The 18,277-nt window shown below is 40.1% G+C and overlaps 1 protein-coding gene across 2 annotated transcripts in view; it reads left to right on the forward strand.

Moving 5' to 3' along the window:
- Window positions 1-18,277, forward strand: part of RALGPS1 (Ral GEF with PH domain and SH3 binding motif 1) — a 394,814-nt gene that overhangs the window by 42,159 nt on the left and 334,378 nt on the right. For both annotated transcript variants that reach the window (XM_074973513.1, XM_074973514.1), the window contains 3 exons: window positions 5,773-5,899; window positions 14,074-14,181; window positions 17,862-17,912. In XM_074973513.1, coding sequence (XP_074829614.1) covers window positions 5,843-5,899; window positions 14,074-14,181; window positions 17,862-17,912 — 216 coding nt within the window. In that variant the 5' untranslated portion in view covers window positions 5,773-5,842. The remainder of the gene's footprint in view (window positions 1-5,772; window positions 5,900-14,073; window positions 14,182-17,861; window positions 17,913-18,277) is intronic.

The following is an 18,277-nucleotide window of genomic DNA, read 5'->3' on the forward strand; positions in this document are numbered from 1 at the left end:
CTGTGGCTATGTGACATATATGATGTGACCGAAACACTATCATTGGCAGATAACTCTGAAACTATAGAAAATGTTGGTGATCTTGAAGGTGGATAGTCTTCAGAATCCTGTATGTTGAGGATGGATTCTCCTAAACAAAATAAGTTAATGCAGTTACTTAATTATTATTACCATACTGCTCATTTAGTATTACTCATTGCATTCACTGACACTCAGTACTACTTTAAAAGTGAAATTGTAAAAGGAAGATTTGCCTATTTCAGCTGTTTATTTTTTATCACAACTGCATCTAAAATGATAGTACCATAGAGTAACAACTATATTTTTTGCTCAAACATGAGAATTCAAGAATAGCCCAGAAGGAAGACAGGCAGTCCTTAAGAAAGAAGTATGAAATAAAAAAGTTTACCAACCTGAATGAAGATCCTGCTTGTTCAGACGTGTTCATTTCATCATCTTCAACGCAGCTTCCTCCTGAGAAGGAACGCTTCCCATTATATTATTTCATTCAGGAAACCATGCCTTGCATTTCTTTGTTGTGCTGTTTGCATTTTGCATGCATGCCTGTCTTATTCACAGGTAGAGGGACTTCATTAAAATATTCCCAAACTGGGTCTCTTTTATGGCCTGCTGCCATTATAGATTTTCCCTTCTAGTGAGAGAATGGTATGGTAGATCTCAAATCAATGAAGGCTACACTCAGAAAGACCTCAAGACTTCTGGAATATGCTGCTCAAACAGTTTCACTTTTGTTTCTACTGCCTGTCCCTCCCGTCTCACATTTATCTCCAGACTTCTCCTTCTCCAGATCTATTCTGCCCTCAACAATCTTCTATTCATTGAACTTTTTGAAACTTTGCACTTTTAGAGAGAGGTTAAGGGACTGACTCTGTGCATACAAATTTGCAGAGGGACAGTAGGGTGAGGTCTGTTATTTCTCACCTCTCTCTATATATTATTTATTTATTTATTTATTTAAAAACATTTTTGCTGTTAACAAGCATGTTATCTCTGGAGACACAAATCCACAGTTTGAGAACTGCAAAACTAAGCATCTCTGATGGTATCTTCTAGACTGAGCACTGAGTCCCATTGGGTAGATAGGAAAAATGATTTAAAAAAAAAAATTGATTTTTATCCACCCTGCTTAGAATCATAGAACCATAGCATTAGAAGGGACTGCAAATGTAATCTAGTCTACCCTGTGCCAAGATGCAGGATTTCTTGTGTCTCAACCGTACATGCCAGGCTATTCAGACTCCTTTTGAAAACCTTCAGTGAAGGAGCTTCTATGACCTCCCTAGGCAGTTCTTACAGTTAGGAAGTTTTTCTTGAGATTTAATCTAAATCTATTATGCTGTAGTTTGAACCCATTGCCTCTTGTCCTGCCCTCTGTGGCAAGAGAGAACAACTTTTCTCTATCTTTTTTATAATACCCTTTCAAGTATTTGGAGACCACTATCATGTCCCCCCTTAATCTCCCTTTTCCAAACTAAACACACCCAGTTTCTTCAGCCTTTGCTCATATGGCTTGTATTCTATCCGTTTGATCATCTTTGACACTTGTTTCTGGATCCTTTCCAGTTTCTCTACATCCTTTCTATACATTAGACAGCAAAATTGGACACAGTACTCCAGTTGAGGCCTAACCAGTGCTGCATAGAGTGGTACTATCACCCCTCGTGACTAGCATGCTATGCCTCTGTTAATGCAACCTAAAATTTTATCCCCCCCCCCCCTTTTTTTTTTTTTTTTGCGCAACAGCATCACACTGTTGACTCATGCTGAGGTTGTAATCCACCACACCTCCCAGATCCTTCTTGGCAGTGCTGCTGCCAAAGCAGTTACCCCCCATTCTGTATTTGTGCATTTGGTTTTTCTTCCCTAAGTGTAGCACCTTACATTTGTTTTTGTTGAATTTAATTTTGTTGTCTATAGCCTAGTTCTCCAATTTATCAAGATCCCTTTGAATTTTAGCTAAGTGTTTGCAAACCCCTTCCTCCCCCGATGTGTGTCATCTGCAAATTTGATCACTATGCTGTCTATTCCTACATCCAGGTGATTAATAAAGATGTCATAGTGGATCACAAGCTAAATATGACTCAACAGTGTAACACTATTGCAAAGAAAGCAAACGTTCTGGGATGTATTAGCACGAGTGTTGTAAGCAAGACATGAGAAGTAATTCTTCTGCTCTACTCTGTGCTGGTTAGGCCTCAACTAGAATATTGTGTCCAGTTCTGGGCTCCACATTTCAGGAAAAATGTGGACAAATTGGAGAAAATTCAGGGAACAGCAACAAAATTGTTTAAAGGTCTAAAAAAACATGACCTATGAGGAAAGACTGAAAAAAATGGGTTTATTTAGTCTGGAGAAGAGAAGACTGAGAGGGGATATGACGTAGTTTTCCAGTACATAAAAGGTTGTTATAAGAAGGCGGGCAAAAATTGTTCTCCTTAACCTCTAAAGAAAGGACTGGAAGTAATGGGCTTAAATTGCAGTAAGGGTGGTTTAAGTTGGACATTAGGAAAAAATTCCTAACTGTCAGAGTAGTTAAGCGCTGGAATAAATTGCCTAGGGAGATTGTGGAACCTTCATCATTGGAGATTTTTAAGAGCAGGTAGACAAACACCTATCAGGAGTGGTCAAGATAATACTTAGTTGTGCCATAAGTGCAGGGGACTGCACGAGATGACCTCTCGAGGTCTCTTCCAGTCCTATGATTCTGTGTTAAATAACATTGGGCTGTAATGGGGCAATGACCCCATCCCCATGCCAGGTTGGGCTACAGTAGGCCAGAGTGGCTGTGCAAGGTGGCAGCCAATCAGGGAGGGCCTGTTAGAGAGCCAGTCAGGGCTGAGCAGGAGGCAGCCAATCAGGGCCAGGCTAGGCCCTATATAAAGGCTGCCCAGGCAAGAGGCAGTCAGTCCCTTCCAGACCTTCAAGGGAGAAGGTCTGTCTCCTGAGTGAAGGAGACCAGCATCCAGGACAGCGTAGTGCTGGGTAGGCTTGGGGGAGCTGAGGAGAGCTCCAGCCCAATACCTGCCAGGCTGCAGGCCCTAATAGAAGGGCCCACAAGGTGCAAGGGGGCCGAAGGGGAAGTGGTCCAGGGAGGAGAGGCAGACAAGGGGAGCGAAGGAGGGGAGGGAGGCTGCCACCAGAGGGTCCCTGGGCCGGGACCCAGAGTAGAGGGTGGGCCTGGGTCCCCCCCCCCTTTCCCCCTTGTATTACACCCAGCTGTTAGAAGTGGCCATAGCAGACTGCACCTGACCCCTGACAGAAGGGGGTTAGACTTTGGGGGTGTGGTTGGCCACAGTGGCTGGGGTGAAGCAAAAGGACTGCTGTTACCCCCCCACCCCAACCCCCCAGAAGGGGGTGAGTGTGGACTAGGGGGCTCTACTGGAGGGCAGTGTCCTGAAGAGGACACTGTGAGAAGGGAGCAACGCAGGTCCAGATGCCAACAGAGGGCGAGAGATGGACGGGACACCACCAGCGGAGGGCGCTCCACATGGACTGAGCTAATTCCCAGAGGTACCAACGGGAGGCGCTGTGGTGGTGAGTCCCAACCCCATCACATGGACCCAGAACAGATCCCCGTGGAATCCCATTTGAGATCTCCTTCCAATCTGACATCATTCCGTTAATAGTTATTTGGTTTTTTGCGGTTGTTTAACAAATTATGTATCTACTTAATGGTAGTTCTGCTGAGCCTGCATTTCTCCAGCTTACTTATCAGAATGTCATGTGGGACTGTGTCAAAAACCTTGCTAAAATCCAGGTATATTGTGTCCACCATGTTCCCATATCCACCAAACTAGTTACCCTGTCAAAGAAGGAAATCAAGCTGGTTTGACATGATTTGTTCTTAGTAAATCCATACTGACTGTTAGTGATTAGTAAGGCTGCGAGTTTGTCACAGAGGTCATGGAAGTCACGGATTCTGTGACTTTCTGGGATTTCTGCAGCGGAGCCAGTGCTCGGGGTGGAGGCAGCCCACAGAGCTGCCTGGCCGTGCCTCTGCCTAGGAGCTGAGGGAGCGGGATGTCGCTGCTTCCAGGGAGGTGCAGAGCAAGGTAGGGAGCCTTCCCTCTGCTTTACATCAAAAGCCTGAAAAATGGGTTTTCAACAAAAAGTTCATTTAATCAATCAGTTAGTCAAAACAAACACATTTTGACTGAAAATTTAATAATCCGTTCTAATTGAGATACTTCATGGACTGTTCTGTATTTTAATAGCCTCCAAATGGCTCCGTGATCTTACATTATCCCTTTGTCTGTAACGGTGAAAGTCAAAATCATTGTGGGAGGTAAAGTCTTGTGCCTTGCAAGCACATGCTAACTCAAATGAGATTTTATCATGAGAGATTTGCCATTGTGGTTGAATGAGTGATTTATTTAGAAATAGGTATTTAATCCTCTATTTATGAACACCCTTCCACTGAGAGAAGAGTGAATTTAAAATCCGTGTTTATGTATATCACGGTCATTGAACCCATATCATAGATGTTTGCATGTACCTTTTTGTCTCATATTTTTTTCTTTATAGAATAACTGGACTCTTGTTCATTGTTTAATATACTAATCAGTTACTTGTTATCACAATATTAAATGTGCATAACTAATTTAAATATTATGTACTTTATAATTGTAGACCAAGATTTGTTTTCAAACAAATTTCCTGATTATTCAAAATGTATGTCCAGCTACATGTTATGTGTTTGCCCTCCATTTGTTCAGGTGAACAAACAGAGTGTGATGTTAGATCCCCATATGTTGTTAGAAGAACACTATTCTATCAATGTCTGGGAACACTCGTTGCCATCTGCTGCTTGCCAAGAGCTTATGATCATTTCTTTTGGATGTGAACTTTGCTGCTGTGATTCATGCATTTGCATTAATCCAGTTTGAGGTGAGAAAGTGGTCTTTGTTGAACACCTGAAATCTACCTGGAAACTTAAGTTGGAGTGGAATGCAGCAGTCCACTGATTGTGGTGCCTCTTGACGGTACCATTTGTCATCAGTACTCTACGATTTTGCGCGAACTGCTTGTTGATTTCTGGAGACAGTTAAAGGTGATGTTTTAAATCTACGAAGCCCATAACAGTTCGGTACCTGCTTATTTGAGAGGCCACCATTCCCCAGGCTATATTGTCACTATTCCTGTTGAGAAGAGGCCCTTGAACTTGTTGGCAGCCTGCTTTTTAATGAGGAGGATCAAGAGTGCTCTCTGTAGAGGCCCCTTTCCTTTGGAATGCTCTGCCCCAAAGCAGCCTAAATTGACTTTCCAGGCACACAGCAGAGCTTATTTGAGTGGGCATTAGCGGAGTGCTGAGTCAGTTGAGGGTGGGAAAGTGTGATAGGTTTTCTGAAGCTGTTGGTTGGGTAACTGGTGATTAGATAATGGATGGTAAGGTGGGAGGAAGAGGTGCTGCTGCTTTGGTTAGTTTTAATGTGTCTCTCCTATGTTCGCAGTGTAAGTCAGCGGTGCTCAAGGGTTTGCATGGATGCCCTCCGATGTGGACTTCTTCTTAGACCTAGATCTAAATATAAGCATTATACTTATGTTTATTTCCTGAACTGACTTGAAAAAAAAGTGTTAGTGTGCTATTATGATAAAGTCACATAAGTACTCTTTTTTGATTTTTATACTTCACAGAGAATTCTTCCCCCAGCATATAATCTTTTTGTTCCACACATGTGGCTGCTCTCTCTCAAGAGAATAAGGAAATCCCTTAAGTCAGTTTTTCATAAATACTGTATATTTGCCTTACAGGAGTTCTCCATTCATCATGTTGTGTCACCAGTGGTGGCTGAGCTGAAATTTCCTGCATCTTGGGGAGAGCATGTATAAAAGGAATGGCCTCATGGCCAATGTGACCGTCACCTCCGCCACTCCAGAGGTACAGACTCACTGTTTGTTTTCATTTTGTTAGAGACTATGTCAAAATAAAGTCGCAGCTTATTTTGGCTTCCACAGAAATCCCTTCTGCCATGAAGCATGCCAGCCTGGTTTTTTAGGAACAGTATGGTTTTTGACTATAAAGTTAACTTTGAATGCTGTACTTCTGAATGTTCACAGCTCATGCAAAAAAACCTTTCTTTTATGCTTTTGACAGTTGTTGTAACTTGTTGATAGATTTAAATCTATCTATATTGACTGATTATTTGCTGAAGTAGATCTTTCAAATAAAAATAAACAGCTACCCAACTCTGAGTTGGGCCTTAGGGCTTTCCCTTTGATAAAGAATTTTGAAATTTTTGGCTTTCATTCTGAGTAAGAACAAAACCAAATTTCAAAACCTCCAATCCTCCATGAAATGGAATTACCTTTTCCCACACAGCTCTATGTTCAAATGGTAAAAACGCATAGATGTGGATGCAAGAAGACATTCAATGGCTATTGTGGGAAAATAGTATACCACAGGCAAAATATGTAGCGTATCTTGAAATGTATTGGCGTTTAAAATCTCAACTGGTGTCTTGTGTAGCTCCTCTTGATACTATTTTTCTTTTAAATTGGGATCTGTTCAGGGAAGCTGCTGTAAGTAATGATCATCTAAGCTCTCGTTCTTATTCACGATCAGTGTCTATTGCACCATACTATATAGCAGATGTTTTTTGCTCTCACTACCTTACAATGGTCTTGTGAAGAAATTTAAAAGACTGTTAAACCCAGTAGCCTTGCTGGTTTGATTGCATTACATTATAATGTAAAGGACCTAGGGGTGACAGTGGACGAGAAGCTGGATATGAGTCAACAGTGTGCCCTTGTTGCCAAGAAGGCCAATGGCATTTTGGGATGTATAAGTAGGGGCAAAGCGAGCAGATCGAGGGATGTGATCGTTCCCCTCTATTCGACACTGGTGAGGCCTCATCTGGAGTACTGTGTCCAGTTTTGGGCCCCACACTACAAGAAGGATGTAGATAAATTGGAGAGAGTCCAGCGAAGGGCAACAAAAATGATTAGGGGTCTAGAGCACATGACTTATGAAGAGAGGCTGAGGGAGCTGGGATTGTTTAGTCTGCAGAAGAGAAGAATGAGTCGGGATTTGATAGCTGCTTTCAACTACCTGAAAGGGGGTTCCAAAGAGGATGGCTCTAGACTGTTCTCAATGGTAGCAGATGACAGAACGAGGAGTAATGGTCTCAAGTTGCAATGGGGGAGGTTTAGATTGGATATTAGGAAAAACTTTTTCACTAGGAGGGTGGTGAAACACTGGAATGCGTTGCCTAGGGAGGTGGTGGAATCTCCTTCCTTAGAAGTTTTTAAGGTCAGGCTTGACAAAGCCCTGGCTGGGATGATTTAACTGGGAATTGGTCCTGCTTCGAGCAGGGGGTTGGACTAGATGACCTTCTGGGGTCCCTTCCAACCCTGATATTCTATGATTCTATGAAATCTCTTAATTTAAACTAATCCTGTGTGTGTGTATTTTAAATTCCTCCTAGAGAAACAAACTCATCTGTTTAGTTTTTAAACCACGTTTTCAGTTTAGAAGGTATTACTTAAAATTTAACTTTTTTTTTTAATCCAAGCCTGCTTTAGGATTATATAAATGTTCCAAGCTCGTGAGTAAGACTGTATACTGTTCTCTTGCTGTAGTGGTGTAAAATCTAGGATCTCTGATAAAGATCCTGTTGCATATTAAAGGAGATGTTGCTGTGCTGAAGAGCCTGCTCATTGTTAAACTGTTCAGCTAGCTTAAGATCTCTTCTGAATCAGCTGAATAGTAGCAGTGGTTGAAAATCTTGAAAGTATAAAAATCACTTTAGTAAAAATTACTAGGTTTTAGAAGCTTCTTCAATATTTTTAAAAAGGCTATTTTTTTTTTATTTGAAAAATTTTAAATCAGGTCTTCAGTTTAGTAGATTCAGAAGAGCTCCTGTGCCAGTGAACATTTATTGAAGACCAGGATCTTTGCCATAGCAGTGATTCTTTTACACACAAATCGATATTCATCAAACCAGTGGAGCATGTTGTTGAAGATCCTGTTCTTCATGAAATCATTCAGCTGGTTTAGGAGTGGGCTGAACCATTTCACAGGGGTCTTAGTCTTCAAAAAACTGAACAGGTAGGGTGCAGAAGTCCATTATCTCCAACACAACACAAATGCCTATGGGATAACAATCTGTTTTCCATCCCAGGCTTGGATGCAGGGAATGTTACGAAGGGGATATATCAAAATGCAATTTTGTATTCCTCTCCTAAACTGTTAGTCTTCCCCATACCATATTGTAGAATGGAAATAGTTATAAATCACTGTTTTTCATACAAAACAGAGATTGAGTTCCTGCTTTAAGTGTAAAACAGAACTAACCTTAAATATGGTGTCTCAATGGCTCTGCAACAATAATTTGAGGAAAATCATGTACTGACTATGGGGACTAGACTAAATGAAGTAATAGGTCTTTGGATCTCTACATTTTCATTCTGTGAACTCTTTGGTCTGTTGTACTATTTTATGCTGTTTATCTTATGCTTCATGGACCCTACTCATAGTTTCATTTTTTCCCTTGAAATGCTTGAGGAGTTACAGTTAAACTGCTCTATTCCAAAAGCCAAGATTTTAATATGAAAGAACAGGCTTTAAAAGATGTACAATAACTTTCTAGTCTTTAAGTGAAAACATGGTTATGAAATAGATTACCATTTTTTTTATGACAGGTTTCAGAGTAACAGCCGTGTTAGTCTGTATTCGCAAAAAGAAAAGGAGGACTTGTGGCACCTTAGAGACTAACAAATTTATTTGAGCATAAGCTTTCGTGAGCTACAGCTCACTTCATCAGATGCACACTGTGGAAAATACAGAAGAAGATGTTTGTTTTTTATACACACAGACCATGAAAAAAATGGGTGTTTTACCACTACAAAAGGTTCTCTCCCCCCACCCCAAACATCTTCTTCTGTATTTTCCACAGTGTGCATCCGATGAAGTGAGCTGTAGCTCACGAAAGCTTATGCTCAAATAAATTGGTTAGGTCTCTAAGGTGCCACAAGTCCTCCTTTTTTAATTTTTACTTTTTTTTTTTTTTTGCTTGAATTCTGAGATGTCACTTTTAAATTTGGGTTATTGATGCCACTAGGTCTGCAGTGTTAAAGCAAAGTAGATTTTGCTACTGCCACCATCTTCAAAAAGGGGGTGCAGTAGATTTAAAAATCTTTTTAAAACTGTTTTTCTCCAAATACAGATGGATTACAAGGTCTGTGCCTTTTCTCATCCAGGCTCGTTAGGCTGAAAAGAGACTGGCCAGATTCTTTGGCCTCATCTGCACTTGAAAAAATTGAAAGTATAATTCACCATGTATACACCATCTATGGGTGGCAGCAATGGTAGAGGCAGTAATATAGACAAGACTCAGGTATTTTTATTACCATGTTGCCGCTGCTGCTGCTGCTGGTAGTTTTACTGGGGGTGAATTGTCTTTTTTTTTTTAAATCCTGTACAGACAAGGCTTTGTGGTGATCAGTAAGAATCTGAAAGCTATAGCATGTAGATTACAATTTGGGCACAGCTGTAAATACGAGGTTGAAATTGAGGCCACAATTAAACTTTGGTTAATGGTGGTGGCTGCAGTTGAAATGAACATCTATCTGCTATAGGGAGATTACCTTGGTACCTATATGCCCTTGAGCATTAATGAAAATATATCTTCAAAATACCTCTGTAAAATAAAGTAGTATTCCCAGTGTACAGACAGGGGAACTGAGGTATAGAACAATTTAAATGACTTGTCCAATGTCATGCTTCCAAGCAGGGAACAGTCCTAGTACAGTGCCCTAACCACAAGACCATATTCCAAGCAGAACAGCATAATGGTTTCTAAAGTGACATTGCAGATTTACTGTAGTTGCTGAATAAGATTATTATATGAGATGCCAAACAAATGCATGGAAATAGAGATGGTCTTGCAATTTTTGGGCACAGTGGAAATCCTAACTACAGGGTGGCTAGTCACTAGTCTGTACTACAAGTTTGTGTAATATACAGTGACTTTATTTTTCAAGCCTTTTAACTAATGATGCAGGATTATTGAAATGAGCTGGTTTGTTACTGTCCAAATTTGACCTCAAAGTTCTGTTATTAACCTTTGGGTTTGCTTACTGGCTTGAATATACTGTAGATTCCAGTAACTCTGCACAGTTTTTCCAGACACTACCATCATGGAAGGCTGAAGTAAATAGGAATCAATACAAAATATATTTTATAACCAGATAATATTTCCAAGTTGTTGAGTTTGGGAGAAACCACTAAAACTGCACAAGAAGGGGCAGGAGAAAAAATTTGATTAATCCAAGTGATCCTTTTGGGGGTAGACAGGGCATACACAAGAGTTACTAGATTAGATTAGTAGAAGTTTTTTTGTTTTGTTTTTTGTTTTTAAGCCCTTGCGAGATCTCCAGTGCTTGAGATTTGGGCAGTGTTTACAATTTCCTTTTATAGCATACTCATATCTTTTTAACTCTTTCAAAGTGTAGTGTTTAATCACATTAACGCAAATTGTTCTCATACTGTTTCAGTGTAGTCCCCCAAAGAGCCTTTAACTCTCACCATTCCCTAAATAGTGTTAATATGTAAATATTGCTAGATTTGTGGATCTTGAGCTGCCAGTATATCGATGATTGTTGTTGTTTGTTAATATTAATTTAAGCATTGACAGAGCATTTAGCAATGTACAGGGCACAAATATAAAACAGTTCCTGCCCCAAAGAGCTTGCTATCTATACTTCTCAATCTTCAAACATTGCAGTGTTCCGCACAAGAAATCAAAATACAGTGACATGACCAAAATGTGGAACACTTCTATCTTGCTGGTTGGGCAATTATAATTGGCAAATGATGTTTTAATGATAAAACCTATTTTTGAGAATTTTCTGTCTCTGTAAACTAAACCAATTTATTAACATAATTGAAAAAAACAAATTTCCTCATGTGCAACCATAAGGAACCCCCCACATGGGTCTGCAGCTTTGAACCCTGAGCTTCATAGTCACAGCACAGACTCATACTGCTTCAGCTAAAGGAGTAATTTATTGTGCATAAGGATGCAATCTCACTTTGCCAATGGGCAACACGGCTATTTCGTCGACAGTCATAGAATGATGGAGATCAAAATTCCTGGGTTCTTTTCAAAACTCTGAGAGGAGAATGTGGGCTAGTGGTTCGAGACAGGCTAGCCAAGCACTGTAGAATTGTCACATTCAATCTGAAATGTATGGTAAATGAGGTAACTTCTATTATCTTATTTGTAAAATGGAGTGCATGACACTTGATTACTTTGTAGGATTGGGGGCCTGAGGTCTTACTCAATATTTAGGCCTATTAAGCTCACAGAAATGTAAACAGTATTTCTGAGGATGAGCAGAACTCCAGGTCTCCTGGCTCCCAATCCAGTGCACCTTCCCTAGACTACAAAATAGTCTGTGGGGGAGGGTGTCTCTCATGTCTACAGAACAGGGAGCCCAATTCAGCAGAAATGTGGAATTTTACACTTGAAAACTCTTACTATATATAAGACAAACTGAGATTATTAGATATGTTAGAAAACCCAGAGAAGAAAATAACTATTGTAGTTTTATTACTATTATTTATTAACCTTTTTCATGAGCATTATGGAGGGGAGGAGTGATGGGGATTGCAAGAAGAGACAAGATCCAAGGTGTAGGCCACAAGACAGAATTGGGCAGGCCAGGAAGTCGAGGACAATGTTTGGCAGTTTGTGTGCGAATGGGAATGTTTGAGACTGGGATGTGGATGGTCATGCCAAGTGGTTGGAGCTGGAGTCAGACCTAGTGGTTGGAGCTGTGGTCAAAGGTCAGATGGCAGGGTCAGGGTCAGAGGCCAGATGGCAGAGACAAGCGTCAGAGCTGAGAATCAGAGCTGGAGTGAGGCAAGACACAGACAATGCTGGGTCCAAGGCAGGAGCAGGGCTAGGTCCAAAGCTGGAATAAAGCAGGAGCGGGACTGTATCAAGGCAGAAGTAAGACTAGGAATAAGTGATCACAGGAGCAATTGCATCTGTGGGTGAATGCTTTGAGCAGCCAGCAACAAGCTGCTGTTGGGCTTAAGGGCAAGCCCTCTAGCTTCCTTCGCCAGTCAAATGGGGCATTCTATCATGTGGTCTAGTTCAGTGGTTCTCAACCAGGGGTGCGTGTACCCCATGAGGGTATGCAGAGGTCTTCCTGGGGTATATCAGCTCACCTAAATATTTGACTAGTTTTACAACAAGCTACCTAAAAAGCACTAGTGAAGTCAGTACAAACTAAAATTTAATACTGACAGTGACTTGTTTATACTGCTCTATATACTCTACACTGAAATGTAAGTGGAATATAAATATTGTAATCAATTTATTTTATAATTATATGGTGTAAATAAGAAAGTAAGCAATTTTTCAGTGGATAGTTCTCAGAAAACATCCACTCGATGTGCAGCGGCAGTCAGAAAAGTGACAGAATGTTGGGAATCATTAGGAAAGGGATAGATAATAAGAAAATATCATATTGCCTCTATATAAATCCATGGCATGCTCACATCTTGAATACTGCATGCAGATATGACACTCCATCTCCAAAAAGATATATTGGAATTGGAAAAGGTAGAGAAGAGGGCAACAAAAATGATTAGGGGTATGGAACAGCTTCCATATGAGGAGAGATTAATAAGACTAAGTGGTGGGGTATATGATAGAGGTCTATAAAATCATGACTAGTGTGGAGAAAGTAAATTAAGGAAGTGTTATTTACTCCTCATAACACAAGAACTAGGGGTCACCAAATGAAATTAATAGGCAGCAGATTTAAAACAAACAAAAGAAAGTATTTCTTCACACAGTGCCCAGTCAACCTGTCAAACGCCTTGCCAAAGGATGTTGTGAAGGCGAAGACTATAACAAGGTTCAAAAAAGAATTAGATAAGTTCATGGAGGATACGTCTGTCAATGGCTATTAGCCAGGCTGGGCAGGGATGCAAAACCATGCTCTGAAGTGTCTTCTGTTTGCCAGCAGCTGGGAATGGGTGACAGGAGATGGATTGCTTGATCCGTTCATTCTCTCTGAAGCACCTGGCATTGGCCACTGTTGGAAGACAGGATACAGGGCTGGATCGACCATTGGTTTGACCCAGTATGGCCGTTCTTATAGCATGCTGTGACACTTTTGTATTTTTATGCCTGATTTTTGTAAGCAAGTAGTTTTTAAGTGAGGTGAAACTTGGGGGTACACAAGACAAATCAGACTCCTGAAAGGGGTACTGTAGTCTGGACTGGTTGAGAGTCACTGGTCTGGCTGATGCAGCCCAGCTATGCTCACTAGGCTGTCAGAAGACTGAGCAGGTGCAGGGCCTTATCCCTGACACAGAGCCAATGTAGGCATTCAGAGAGGGGCTACTATGGTCAAACAGGGCAAGGAATATGATTTTTGTGACCGTGTTTTTGGATGGACTGGATGGGGGTAGAGTAGGAATCGCACAATACTGAGGAAATGAGATTGCAGTAATGAAGACAGGAGATGATCAGAACATGAGCAAGCATTAGAGTTGCATTTAGCTGTCTCAGAACTGGATGGGTTTGAGATTTTCAGTAAGTTATGTGGAAAGAAAGCAGCAAGATTTGGATATGGCCTGGGTGTGTGGAGAGAACAGAGAAGAGCCAAAGCTGTTCCATTTGAGGTTGGGCAATACTAGCCAGTTTCCTTTTATCTGACTGTTTTCTTTCTAATCTAAACTTTTAAAATAGACTTGTTAGAGACGGAAACTTCTAAGACTTGATACAACTAAAATTTTACTGGAAAAAACATCCTGGTATTTTTTAGATTTTTGAATGAAAAGCCTGTTCTGATTAGATAGCTATATAATTTGTCTGTGGTATAGTAAATACTAACATTCATGAGCCACATCTATTTTCAGAAAAGATTTGCAATGCACTGCATGAAAGTTCTTTCTTTATATGTTGTTCAGCTTTTAGTAGAAACTTTTATTCTTATGCATGAATGTGATATCAGACTTAAGCTTTATTTTTTGTTTGTCTGACATGAAATCCATCACTTTGCACATAAGACTTAATTTCCTACTTTCTGTAGGATAGTAGCAGCTCTGACTCTCTGGAAGGAAGGAGTTCAGACTATGCCAATAAAAGCTATGATGCGGTTGTATTTGACGTATTGAAAGTAACTCCTGAGGAGTTTGCAGTAAGTAAAAATGTTTGCATTTATGCTTATAATATTCAGAGCTAACAGTATAAAAATAGCATCAAAATTTTTTATTTTCCGTCAAAATAACACCTCTTAAACAAGTCTTTCAGCAATCTCAAAGATAAGTTTCTGATCATATAAATTTTGAGATATATGCCTCAACATGAAGCATTCAGTACTGAACTGATACATCTTTGTTTTTCTGTTGAAACTAATTACAAATCTGTTTGGATTTTTTCCAAAATATTAGATGTTTTTAAGTGGGTTTTAAAACTACTGCTAAATATCCACAGCCCTTTGGAAGCTTGCTGATGCAGACACAGCCCTACTCCGTTTTATTTTTTAACCTAAATCTCTAGCATTGTTTTTTCATGGTTATACAGAAACAGTTAGTTCTCGAAAGTTGAGGGAGTCAGTTTTCATACCCCTGTCACCAATTTTCAGTACCAGATTCAAAGCAAAGCTTCCATGCCAGGTACAGCTCTTTGCTCTCATATTATTTGGCTTCTGTTTTAAACTACTACATGTGTAACATGCTACAGAGCAAGAAGAGGCGATCACGGGGTACTGAAGGTGGCTGAAAGAGTGTACAAATGTACTAGGCACTTGAACAGTATAGTTCCACATAAAATGTGGTGTCAGGTTTAAGCTCCCGCAATGCTTACAAAACACGATGGCCACAAACAAGACTTCCATACCATTGTAACAAATGTTGTCATAACTTTTGTGGATCTGTCATCTTGGAACAAATCTTGACTGACAGTGCCTCATCCTGCACCAACTTGCAGTTCACTGGATGTGGACTACAGGTCTCTATGATAATACATTAAAATTAAAAACTCTTTCTTAACAGAGCTACATTAGTTCAGTTATAAAATCACTTGATGTTTTAACTTCCATTTTCCCAAACTTAACTGAGCACTGCCCACAGGATTGGCCTCCACAGTTAATATAATAAAAGTTCAAAACAGGTTGAAAGTAATGTATACAGATTAGAATCATGGAACTGTAGAAAATTGATAAAGGAAACAAAAGGACACAGAGATCAATGGCCAATAGAATAAGGAAAATAAGATGGAATTTAAGATATTAGGAACAAAAGGATTCCTAACAATGGTATTGGTCCATTAGTAGATGGCGGGTGGGGGGCGGGAATCAGTAGCCATGAACAAAAAATTCAGCAGCTCAAGTAATATTTGTAGTGTAGCCTAAGGAAAATCATATAATACTTGGATTTGTTTTTAAATACTGGGCATGAGAACTCTTATAACTGAAATAAATCAAACAGAAAAACCCCTCTTCGCCAAGGCACATTAAAGGCTCTCTTTAATGCCCTACTGATATTTCATTACTGATCTCCTATATTTGGGGCAGCTAGGTATGTCATCTGGTTCTGGTTCCTAGGGGGACCTAGTTAGTTTAATTTTACTAGGAATTAATTGATTACTAATAAATTATATTTTGTTTCCCACTACATTGACTTAAATCATGTAACATTCCCTTCACTGAGAACCTCAAATAGATTGAGTGAATATTAATTCAGCTGAGGAACTTTTCACAGGAAGTCTTGTAAAGCTAAATTTATACCCCCCTAATGGGCTCGATCTAATTATTGGCAGTACTGAAGGGAATAGGTCCATGGCACAATTAGTCAGTGGAGACTGGAATTGGTACGTTACAACTAGATTCCCAGGGAAATTGGGGACAACCAGTCCAAGGTCACTCCCTGAAGTTGAGTGTTTTGGATTTTTTGAATGATATAAAAATAAAAAGTTTGGGAGGAAATGTCACACTGGTATATTCTTGCCAACATTATCTAGCTTGGGTACTGAAATCCCATAGAGAAACTGGTAGTTTTGCCCAACTCTTGCTGAATTTTACTGTCATATCTTCACATTTTTTCTTGAACAAGGGATTATGCAAAACATGGCAGGAAAGAGACAGTGATTTACACTAGATATGGTACTTTACCTGTAAAACATATGGTTGTGCTCTGTGATGTGACAGTCCCAAGGGGATCTCTGGGACTGAGCCCCTGATGTGCTGAAACTACCTCTGAGCCCATTTTTCCTGCCAGCTTGGGACTCTGGAACCCTGTCTTGTTGAGCCAGACATGATAGCCTGCTGCAACACAGACCCAGGGTCTGAACCACACCCCCAAAGCTGCAGACTTAACTGAAAACAGCTCAGCAAGTACTCCTGTCTTCAGCACCCAGACACCCAGCTTCCAATGGGATCCAAACCCCAAATAAATCCGTTTTACCCTGTATAAAGCTTATACAGGGTAAACTTATAAATTGTCCACCCTCTATAACACTGATAGAGAGAGATGCACAGCTGTTTGCTCCCCCAGTTATTAATCACTTCGGGTTAATTAATAAAAGTGATTTTATTAAGTATAAAAAGTAGGATTTAAGTGGTTCCAAGTAATAACAGACAAAACAAAGTAAGTTACCAAGCAAAATACAACAAAACACGCAAGTCTAAGCCTAATACATTAAGAAACTGATTACAGATAAAATCTCACCCTCGGAGATGTTCCAGTAAGCTTCTTTCACAGACTAGACTCCTTCCTAGTCTGGGCTCAATCCTTTCCCCGGTACAGTCCTTGTTAGTTCCAGCTCAGGTGGTAACTCGGATTTCTCATGACTGGCAGCCTCCTTTGTTCTGTTCCACCCCCTTTTATAGCTTTGGCACAAGGTGGGAATCTTTTCTCTCTGGGTCCCCACCCCTCCTTCTAAATGGAAAAGCACCAGGTTTAATGTGGATTCCAGTAACAGGTGACATGGTCACATGTCCTGTGAGACCCCAAGCCTCCGTTCTTCCGGCCTGAGTCATAGGAATGCAGGAAGGCTAGCAAGTAAACAGAGCCATTTACAACTGATTGTTCTAGTCAGTGAGAGCCATCAAGATTCTAAACCACCATTAATGGCCCACACTTTGCATAATTACAATAGGATTTCAGTTATACTTCATATGTCTAGTTTTTGTACATATATATCATTCTTGTATCTAACAGGATGAACACACTCAGTAGATTATAAGCTTTGTAATGATACTTTACTGGAGACCTTTTGCATGAACCATATTTCAGTTATATTATATTCACATTCATTAGCATATTTCCATAAAACATATGGAGTGCAACGTCACACACACCTACACAAACCAGATTTTTGAAGCCCCTGTAGTTCGGTTTATTGGCAGCCAGTCCCATATTTGTCCACAGGCTTCTTCACCACACTGTAGCTGAGTAATGCGGTCATGTCACTCAGGTATGCACATGCCAGAACTGTCACCCTAAAGGCAAACCCCCAAAGTTTAAGTACTAACAAGACTGGTAGTCCAGGGCTGCATGGATAAACCACTTACAGTTACATTAGACTTGGATAAAGATCATTAAAGTATGCAAACGAACCATTTCCAGGCAAAACTTTCTACGATAAAATATGACAGTGCAGTAACATGCTGATACTCAGAGGGCTGCCCCTGCTGCTGCTGGCCCAGCACAAGCAGATAACTGAAAAAAATCCTAATTAAGAGGTGAATCTCCTCATTGAGAAAATGTTGGCACACAAGCCAAGACTCCTGAAAAGCTATACCCAGTAAAAGCAGCTGTAAATATGTACTTGTTTTATTTTCATACTAAATGATTTTTAACACTGTTTTTGTTACAGAGCCAGATTACATTAATGGATATGCCAGTATTTAAAGCTATACAGCCAGAGGTATGTTTTCTTAAATTCACTGTTAATATTTGTTTGGGATATTTGGGGGGAAAATGACCAGTTGGATAACACACTTTCTTATAGGTATAAATGATTGATGTGGTGCCATAAATGTACATAAACACTGCACAACAAATGGACTCTTCAACTATAAACATACAAGCAAAGTGGACTAGAGAGACTAGAAGGCATTTATATCTGTACACTTTCACTTCAATTTTGTTAAAGCTCACACATGAAGATCCTCATGCTGATATGCAAAGTAACTGTGTGAGTGGTCCAGCTAGCACCTTTTTTCTTGGAGACATCTTGGGCTAGATATGGAGCATTAGGCTGTTGTAGAACTACCACAGGAAATGTGCTGA

The sequence above is a fragment of the Natator depressus genome, chromosome 16 (assembly GCF_965152275.1).
Source record: "Natator depressus isolate rNatDep1 chromosome 16, rNatDep2.hap1, whole genome shotgun sequence".
Taxonomy (NCBI): domain Eukaryota; kingdom Metazoa; phylum Chordata; order Testudines; family Cheloniidae; genus Natator; species Natator depressus.